The 10,457-nt window shown below is 53.2% G+C and overlaps 1 protein-coding gene and 1 pseudogene across 1 annotated transcript; both read left to right on the forward strand.

The window, feature by feature from the left end:
* The first annotated feature begins 2,614 nt into the window (after positions 1-2,614).
* Positions 2,615-5,229, forward strand: LOC119272031 (zinc finger CCCH domain-containing protein 1-like). Its single transcript, XM_037553632.1, has 3 exons — positions 2,615-2,863; positions 4,213-4,657; positions 4,754-5,229. Exons 1-3 carry the CDS (start codon positions 2,615-2,617, stop codon positions 4,993-4,995), a joined length of 936 nt encoding a protein of 311 aa, XP_037409529.1. The 3' UTR covers positions 4,996-5,229.
* A 183-nt stretch (positions 5,230-5,412) lies between these two features.
* The window catches only part of LOC119272032, a 13,144-nt pseudogene continuing 8,099 nt past the window's right edge, over positions 5,413-10,457 (forward strand).

A 10,457-nucleotide genomic window follows, 5' to 3' on the forward strand; every position in this document is an offset into this window, starting at 1 on the left:
TTTAGTCACATGGAATTATCTATTACTGTCCTTTTAGCATTATTTTTTTGGCATGTCTTAGCATCAACTGGTCTCCGAATCGGAACCGTATTGATTCGGTATCTCTGCTAAAGCTGGCTACCATGGGGGGTGCGGAGTTTCTGCTCCCGGGCTCATTTGCACCCGCGCTCAGAAATAAAATCAAAACAAATACTAGAAAAATTCAAAAATATCCAAAAAAAATGTGTGGTAGATAATTTGATGTTTGAGGTTGGCTCCAAATTTCAACTCATTTGGACATCTTAGCAGCTCTCGGTAAAAAAGACAAATTCAGGGTCTGTAAAAAAGTTTACTGTTCACACACTTCTGACCCGATTTGTCTTTTTTGCCAAGAGCTGCTCAGATGTCCAAATGTGTTGAAATTTGAAGCGGACCTCATGCATCAAATTATCTATCACACAAAAAATTGGATTTTTGTTTACTTTTTTCTTGTATTTGTTTTGATTTTTTTCTGAGCGGGAGCAAATGAGCCTGGCCACCGAGTTGGATTTCCGCCATGAGGAACTCTTCTTTGATATCCTTACTATAGCCGCCTGAAATATTTGGAAAAGAAGATAATCATCTATTTTAAGGTGTTCAACGAACCAAATAGCATCGATGGCTAGGAGCAAGGCAAATCTTCTAACTCTACGGTCTGGGGTGCTACAATACCTTAATAGCTACTCCATGGTAGTGTATTTTTTTTCCTTTAGCAGACTCTCTACAACCTTTTTCCTTCTACCCCCAGGTGGTGGTGAAACACCCTACCATGTCACTAGCTCAGGTGAAAAAAAAGCTAAGTGGATTTGCCAAAAATGAGATTCCTGCACCCTGCTTCGTTTGTTCCTTGTTTCATTTTTTAGCAAAACTTTGCACTCTGCTCTGCTTTGCAAAGCAATGTGACAGACCACAGGGCCATCGCAGTTCACTCACACTCCCGTAGTAGCCCTCGCCCTTTCACGTGCCCTGCGTTTAGGTTTAGGCCCAACTCGCCGACGCCCTCGATGCGCTCCGGGAAAAACACCACAGCACCACCGGTCCACCACCACCACCTTCCGGGTGCACACATGCTCTCCATGGGACACCCCGAAGCAGCGGACTGCACCACATGCCCGATCCTCGGATGCCGAATGCGAACTGAAACTGAAATTTGCAATGAATTGCGCAAAATCCTCGGCGCACAGCCAGCACGCGGCAAGGCCTGCGTTTATGATTTCGAAGTCGCACAAATTTCGCTCACCATCGAAATGGATGAGATTTCGGGAATTTTGTAAATTTTGAAAATGGTTTCGGAAAAATCACTGAAAATTTGTTTGAATTCAAATAATTTACATTTAAACATGTAAATAAAAGAGTATGTAGCACATAGTTTTTTTTTGCGGGGAATTGGGAGCTTTTTATTCATACGATGATCCACCAGCCACATCAGCCATAAGACTGGTGACCAGGAACCCCGGGGGAGAGTCCATCCAACACTCTGTCACCTCCATTGTGCATGCATGTTTTGCACAAAGGTGGGCAGGGACATTGGCATGTCTCTTTACATGATGAATGTCAAAATAAAGAAACTGAGCAACAAGCTCCTCAATATCTAAGAGTATCGGCGCTATAACAGAGCGCGAATTCCGGCGCGTTTTCCAGAGGTTGACCACTTCCAAACAGTCCGTTTCAATTTCGACCCGCGCAAAACCACGGAGCATTGCCACCACCACACCCTCACGCACCGCAGTAGCCTCTGCCACGAGAGGATCTGTGATGCCTGGGCACGGTTTGCACCAAGCTGTGATAAAAGCCGAAGATGATCGGGTCACACCCCCAATACCTCCTCTATGCTCGAGCATAGCAACTCCCGCATCAGTGTTAATCTTGATGCATTCTCCCTCCGGCGGTCTCCATCCGTGCCCCGAAAGCAAAAAAGTTAACTAAGTTGCATGTCTAACCTGATGGTTGGTCCGCATATATTTTTTGCTAAAAATGTATATTTGGTGCAAAAATAAACAAAATGTTTTAGCAACATGATTTGAACTCTGGTCCTAACAATGTGAAGAAAAATGTCCTACCAGTACACCAATGAAACCCACATTAATAAAAACGGATCCATGTTGTTTTTTACATAGAAATTCAAACCATCCAAATTTTTTTGAACGAAAGGCAGAAATTTTGATCACCCTCAAAATTGTCGAAATTTCGGGAGATTTCGACCAAATTTTAAACATGGGGCCAGACTAAGGACAAATTGGAAGCTATTAATTGCTTCCAACCCGATCCCGGCGCCGGAGGCCGGCGCACCCCCAGAAACCCAACCCCTCCTTCGCTATAAATACATGTCCATCTCGCGTCCCTCTCCACACCTGCTCCTCCTCACTCCCCAGTCAAATCTTTCTACTCAGTTGCGCTAACCTAGGGTTTAGCCCAGCGCCAGCAGCTAGCTAGCGATGGAGGGGGAGAGCCACGGCGCCGCCAACGCCTTCAACGGCGCCCCGGCACGTCGCTCGGGGGAGGACATCATAGTCCTATCCTCGGCGATGGCAAGGCCGCTGCAGTCGGTGGAGGCGGTGGTGCTGGTGGACGCAGAGGGGGAGGGGCAGGGGCGCACATGGAGATGGAGGCACCGCCGGAGAAGCTCTACTTCAAGACCAGGCTCTGCGATAAGTATGAGGCCACCGACCGCTGCATGTACGAGGATGGTTGCACCTTCGCGCACGGCCGCGCCAAGCTTCGCCCGCCGGGCCCCCTGTCGGCGGCTTCACTGTCGCCGGCGGCGGCAAGGTGTGCTACAACTTCAGGGACATGGGCACCTGCCATTTCGCGGACAGGTGCGCCTTCCCCCACGCTGCACCATCAGGTATGCCCACTCCCAAAGCTACCCACCTAGATCGCGCATGTGTGCATGGCCGATGGGGTCTCAACATGACCGGTCTCCGAGTCGGACTCGGAATCAGGTCGATTTGGTATCTCTTGTTAAAGTTGGCTATCGTTGGGAGCTCTTCTTTGAAATGATTCATTTAGTCACATGGAATTATCTATTACTGTCCTTTTAGCATTATACTTGTTTGGCATGTCTTAGCATCAGCTGGTCTCCGAATTGGAACCGGGTTGATTCGGTATCTCCGCTAAAGCTGGCTACCATGGGAAACTCTTCTTTGATATCCTTACTATAGCCGCCTGAAATATTTCGAAAGAGTGATAATCATCTATTTTATGTTGTTCGACCAACCAAGTAGCATCTATATATTTTGAAAGAGAGATAATCATCTATTTTAAGTTGTTCAACCAACCAAATAGCATCGATGGCTAGGACCAAGGCAAATCTTCTACCTCTACGGTTTGGGGTGTGCTGCAATACCTTGACAACTACACCATGGTAGTATATTTTTTCTTTAGCACTCTCTGCAACCTTTTTCCTTTCTACCCCAAGGTGGTGGTGAAACACCCTACCGTGTCACTAGCTCTGGTAAAAAAAACTCACTGGATTTGCCAGAAATGAGATTCCACACCGTGCTTGGTTTGTTCCTTGTTTCTTTTTTTAGCGAAACTTGCACTCTGATGTGCTTTGCAAAGCAATGTGACACACCACATGGCCTTGTGAACACGGGCCCAATGCCATCGAAATCCACTCACACATAGTACTAGCAGCCTCGCTCTGCGTTTAGGCCCAACTCGTCGACGCAGGAGCACCACCACCATCACCTTCCGGACGCATGCACACTCTCCACGGGACACCCCGAAGCAGCGGACGACTGCACCGCGCGCCCGATCTCGGATGCTGAATGCAAACCGAAACTGAAATTCCCGATTAATTTCGCACAAAATCCTCAGCGCACAGCCAGCAGCGGCCAGGCCACCACGCACGCATGCATGCTCCACGGGACACCCCAAGCAGCGGACTGCACTGCGCGCCCGATCCTCGGATGCGAAATGCAAAGAGGAACTGACTGGAATTCGTAATTAATTTGGGAAAATCCTCAGCGCACAGCCAGCGCCCCGCCAGGCCTCGGACAGATTGGAAGCGATTAATTGCTTCCAACCCGATCACGAGGGCGGAGGCCGGCGCACCCCCAGAAACCGAGCCCCTCCGTCGCTATAAATTCATGTCATCTCGCAGCCCCTCTCCACACCTGCTCCTCCTCATTCCTCTAGTCAAATCTTTCTAATCGGCTGCGCTAACCTAGGGTTTAGTCCGCCAGCCAGTAGCTAGCGATGGAGGGGGAGAGCCACGCCGCCGCCAACGCCTACAACGGCGCCCCGACACGCCGCTCGGGGGAGGACGTCATCGTCCTGTCCTCGGCGACGGCGAGGCCGCCGCGGTTGGTGGAGGCGGTCGTGCCGGTGGACGCGGAGGGGGAGGGGCAGGGGCAGGGGCCGCGCATGGAGATGGAGTCGCCGCCGGAGAAGCTGTACTTCAAGACAAGGCTCTGCGACAAGTACGAGGACACCGGCCGCTGCATGTACGAGGACGTTTGCACCTTCGCGCACGGCCTCGCCAAGCTTTACCCGCCAGTCCCCCCTGTCGGCGGCTTCGCCGTCGCCGGCGGCGACAGGGTTGTCAACGGCGGCGGCAAGGTGTGCTTCAACTTCAGGGACACGGGCACCTGCCATTTCGGGGACAGGTGCGCCTTCCCCCACGCTGCACCATCAGGTACGCCCGCTCCCTAAGCTACCCACCTAGATCGCGCACGTGTGCATGGCTGATGGGTCCGGATCTCACGAAACATGCCCTCGATTTTCTTGTCAGGTCATGCGATTCGCCTCATCGGGGACCAGAAGGTGCTGACATCCCCAGGGCCGCGCTACGCCGCCCCGGGCACCGCCAGGGTGTACCCGTACCCGCCGGTGATTCCCCCGGCCGCGCGTGATCGTCTTGCCCAGATGACCGAGGAGAACGGGGGCAAAAAGCCCAACAGGCTGATGCTCATGAGCCAACGGAAGATCAGCGGGATCTACGGCGACTTGCTGCCGGGGGAGGAGGAGGAGTGAGACCGATCGATCAGCCGTCCACCCACCATGGTCGCATACCCATATAGTAGATGGTTGACATTGCTGATACATAGCAACAAAACAAAAAGGGGACGGGTTGATCTTGTCTGAAAGTGAATAACTTTACCATGATGGTATTTATGTGTGTTGTCTGTTGTGTAATTCCATCTGTTGTACTGCATGCAAATCCTATGTACTGTAATTCGTCTGAATAAACCAGCGTCGTTGTTTGTTTACCTATCCCCCATATTATATCATCTTTTGTATCACTGTTGTTGCCATCTGTCTGTGTTCTCGGTGGGCTATTGAAGTCCTCGATAGCTGACGGGGAAGGCTGTGTAGAAGCCAGAGCAAGACGAGAGAGATGTGGATCTGTTCATTTGCAGGGGCCTGGATAGCTGACGGGGAAGAAGAGGCATGGGATCTGGATCACGAGCCGTGCTGGTGCTTGTGGCAGCAGGTCTAGCGATTGCCCCGCCCTGCGCTCTGGCTTCTTCTCACAAGTAAGCTCCTCTTCCTATTCATCCATCTGATGTGCATGTGAGGATCTCTGGTTGGATTTGGGTAACCAAGCCCCACAAGGCCAGGATGTCTTCCTATTTCGGGATCAACTGTGTCTGCCCGCTTTGATTCAGTTTCTAGGATTGGATCTTTGTTGAGTTATGCTTTGATTTTTTCAGTAGTTGATGTGGGTAGCTTTGTTTCTGCAATAGTAAATGCAGGGTCAACAACCCATGAAGTCTTGATCACAGTCTTGCCTCAGCAATAGCAGAGACTGGTTGTGTTGATGGGTGAGATGGTCAACTGACATTAGGTTGGTTGTTGGCCTGAAGCTTGAGTGAAAGATGATCATGCAGTTTACATCATAGTGGAATGCCAGTTTAACATCAGGTACAGAAAAGGGCAAGTCCAAGTATAATGAGAAAGTATTACAAACTTTTCTCGGACACACGCAAAATACCTGTGGCTTCTTTCGCGCCAAATGTCTACCTTTTCAGTTGAGAAACTGACATTAGGTCGAACGTCGAATGCTTGTGTTGGGCTGGCTGTGCAACCGCGCACGTGTGCCTCTATCGAACTGACATCAGGTTACTTGTTGGCTGGAAGCTTGAGTGAAATACTTTGTTGATCACACAGTTTACATTGTCAATTTAGTCTTGTCAATTGCCACTGAAGTAGAATGCTTTTTTTAGGAGAGTAGAATGGAAATTTAGCATCAGCTACAGAAAGAGCTATGTCAATTATAGTGAGAGAGGCGTGCCCTGCGGAGGCGCGCCAAATGTTTGTAGCTTTTAAAATTAGAAGTAACCATGAGGCGTGCCCTGCGGAGTACACGGCTCGAACGCGGGTAATAGACTGGGCGTGCACCTGCACACATGCTTCTAGCCAACTGGTCTGTAGAAGACTATAGGATGCAACTCAATTGTATTCCATCGGAGTCGGTTACATTATATACAAGAGGTGTCTTGCGTGACAAGCCAACTAACTCTACAATATCTCTAGAGATCAATCTATACAAGGCTAGAGATAAGAGGAGAATCAGTCGGAAATAAATACAAGGATATCACGTTTCAACACCGCCCCGCAGTCGAAGCGTCGGCGTCGTCGTCGACGTCGGCGATGCAAAGACTGGAACGGAACTCCTGGAATGCAGCGGTAGGCAATCCCTTGGTCATGATATCGGCGAACTGTTGGGTGGTTGGTACATGAAGTACACGGAGCTGACCCAACTGAACCTTCTCACGGACAAAGTGAACATCGAGCTCGATGTGTTTAGTGCGCTTGTGCTGCACCGGATTAGCCGCGAGATAGGTGGCCGATACGTTATCACAGAAGACCACAGTAGCCTTCGGAAGAGAAATCCGAAGCTCACCAAGAAGATGACGAAGCCAACAAGTCTCTGCAACAACATTGGCGACAGCACGGTACTCAGCCTCAGCACTCGAACGGGAAACAGTGGGCTGCCGTTTAGAGGACCAAGAGACCAAGGAGTCACCGAAGAAGACACAATATCCAGACGTGAAGCGACGAGTGTCTGGACAGCCAGCCCAATCCGCGTCAGTATAAGCGAGGAGCTCAGTCGAGGCGGATGCACGGAGACGAAGACCGTAGGTCGGAGTGCCACGAATATACCGAAGAATGCGCTTGACCAAAGACCAGTGGACATCACGAGGCGAGTGCATATGCAGGCAAACTTGCTGGACTGCGAACTGAATGTCTGGTCTGGTGAGCGTGAGGTACTGAAGGGCGCCCACAATACTGCGATAAAGAGCAGCGTCGGTGGCAGGCTGGCCGGCGGAGGCTGAGAGCTTCGGCTTGGCCTCAGCAGGTGTGGCGGCTGGTTTGCAGTCAGTCATGCCGGCACGGTCCAGAAGATCAAGAACATATTGTCCCTGATGCAGAAAGAACCCAGTGTCATCGCGTCGCACATTAATGCCGAGGAAGAAGTGCAATGCGCCGAGATCCTTCAGTCGAAACTCAGAACCGAGGCGACCAATGATGTCGCGAAGAAGATCCGTGCGGGAGGCAGTGATGACAATATCATCAACATAGAGTAGAAGCATAGCCACATGATCAGCCCGATGCAGCACGAACAGGGACGTGTCAGATGTAGTGCTGCGAAACCCAAGAAGACCAAGGAATCCGGCGATGCGCTGGTACCAAGCACGCGGAGCCTGTTTGAGGCCATATAAGGACCGGGACAACAGACAAACATCATCCGGCCGCTGAGGGTCAACGAACCCAGTCGGCTGCTGACAGAGGACTCGCTCCTGAAGATGGCCATACAGAAAAGCATTGTTGATGTCGAGCTGATGGACGGGCCAGTGACGAGAAGCAGCCAGCTGAAGCACCACACGAATCGTGGCGGGTTTGACGACCGGAGAAAAAGTCTCAGAGAAGTCAACGCCAGCACGTTGTGCAAATCCTCGGACAACCCAGCGAGCCTTGTACCGATCCAGTGAGCCATCCGGATGGAGTTTGTGACGAAAAACCCACTTGCCCGAGATGATGTTGGCTCCAGGAGGACGAGGAACAAGGGTCCAGGTCCGGTTGGCGATGAGAGCATCGTACTCAGCTCGCATAGCGGCGGTCCAATGCGGATCACTCAACGCAGAACGCACCGATCGCGGAACCGGAGAGAGGGTCGTGACGCTGAGGTTGTGGTAGCGCGGGTTCGGCTGGTGCACACTGGCCTTGGCACGCGTCACCATATGATGGTGAGGTGGCGGAGGAGGTGGGCGTGGACCGCGACGCTGAGGCACCACAGCGACCGGCTCAGATGACGAAGAAGAAGCCGGCGCTGTGACGGGTGTCAAGGGCCCGGCCGACGGGGCCGAGAGGGTCGGCTCCTCCAGAGCCGACAGGGAGCCGGAGGGCGCACGCTCGGTCGGCGATGTGGGCGTAGAGGAGCCCGAAGAGCCCGGCTCCGCCTGAGCCGATGAGGCCCCTGATGGTCCGGCTGGGGTGGCGCCCGACTCCACCAGAGTCGGGGGGCGACGACCCAACAAGGCCGGGGGGACGGGCTCCTCCAGAGCCAAGAGGCGGGGGCCCGGCGTGGCCGGGGAGGCCGACTCCTCCCGAGTCGGCAGAGGGAACGCCGAGGGCGGCGAGGCAGCACGCGACGAAGGCACAGCCGCGCCCGAACGGCGAGGCGGTGGGAGCGCAAGGGCTCCACGAGGCCTGCGAGGAGAGGCGTCCAGAGGTGGCGAGGGACGCGATGCAGCCTGCTGAAACGGAAAAACAACCTCATCAAAATACACGTGCCGAGACACGATCACACGATGGGACTCCGGGTCGTAGCAACGGAAACCTTTGGTGTTTGGTTGGTAGCTAAGAAAAACACAAGCGATAGAGCGAGGAGCAAACTTGTGCGGTGTCGTGGCGGTGATATTGGGATAACAAAGGCAACCGAAAACATGAAGATCATCGTATGACGGAGGTGACCCAAATAAGAGGTGATGAGGGGTGTAGTTCCACCGAGGTTTGCAAGGTCGGATGTTAAGGAGAAGGGTAGCTGTGGCGAGGGCATCGGGCCAAAACCTCGCCGGCATGTGTGCGTGGAAGAGCAAGGCGCGAACACTCTCGTTAAGAGTGCGGAGAACACGTTCGGCACGACCATTTTGCTGAGATGTGTATGGACATGTGAGACGAAAAATTGTGCCATGAGAGGATAAAAGAGTGCGAATGGCGAGGTTATCAAATTCCTTTCCGTTGTCGGTTTGGAGGTGAGCAATGGTGCGGTGAAAGTGGGTGGCAACATAGGCGTAAAAGGCATGAAGAGAGGAAGCGACGTCGGATTTGCGGCGCAACGGAAAGGTCCAAGTAAAGTGAGAAAAATCATCCAAAATGACAAGGTAATATGATAAACCCGAGTTGCTAGGCACGGGAGATGTCCACACATCACAATGAAGAACATCAAAAGGGAAAGTAGCAATGGATGATGAAGTTGAAAACGGCAAACGAACGTGTTTTCCTACGCGACAGGCATGACAAGTGTGTGCTGCCGATTTATTACATGAAAAGGGAAAAGTCTGCAAAATTTTATGAAGAGCGTCGGCGCCGGGATGGCCAAGGCGAGCATGCCAGAGAGACACATCGGCGTGGAAGGCGACGGGACCACTGCTTGTCGTTTGGCCACACGGGTAAAGATCGCCGGGGGAGTCACATCGGTGCAGAACCTTCCGGGAGTGGGCATCCTTGACAGAAAAACCATGTTTGTCAAACTCAACAGTAACAGGATGTTCACGAGTAAGAGTGCGGACAGAACATAAATTTTTGATTAAGGATGGAGACACAAGTACGTTATGGAGAGGGAGGGAAGATGATGAGAGAGGGAGGGAGGATGCACCGTGGTGGGTGATGGGAAGAGTGGATCCATCACCGACGACGATGCGAGAAGACAGAGGGTACGGGGAGACATGAGAGAGGATACCGGGGTTGGACGCCATATGAGCAGCGGCGCCTGTGTCCATGTACCAGTCCCCGCCGCCAGAGTAGTTGCTTGGGGAAGGGGCGGCGTGGAGGGCGGCTAGGAGCGCCGGGTCGTAGGTGTAGCCGGTCGGTGCAGCGTCGTAGGAGGATGATGAAGCAGCACCGGGAGCCATGGCCCCGGTGTACGCCGAAGAACCGCCGAGTCCGGGACCTCCGGGCGCGGCCAGGAGAGCCTGATGAAGACCCGGGCGAGGGCCAAGTATGCCCGGAGCGGGTGCCCGCGGAAGGGGCATCGAGTAGGCGTGCACCACCCCCGTCCAGGGGTTGTACCCCGTGAGCCAGGGCGGGGGCGCCGCGGCCTGAGCAGGAGCGGGCGGGGCCGCCTGGCGGGGCTGGGTGCCGCCGTTGCGGCCGCGGCCGTCGCGACCTCCCCGCCTCTTCTGGCGGCCCTGGTCAGGGGCGGCGGGCGGTGGTGGAGCCGCGGCGCGAGGAGGCTGCGGGAGGGCGGGGATGCCCTTGGTGGTGCCGGC

This window comes from Triticum dicoccoides, chromosome 3A (assembly GCF_002162155.2).
Source record: "Triticum dicoccoides isolate Atlit2015 ecotype Zavitan chromosome 3A, WEW_v2.0, whole genome shotgun sequence".
Lineage (NCBI taxonomy): Eukaryota > Viridiplantae > Streptophyta > Magnoliopsida > Poales > Poaceae > Triticum > Triticum dicoccoides.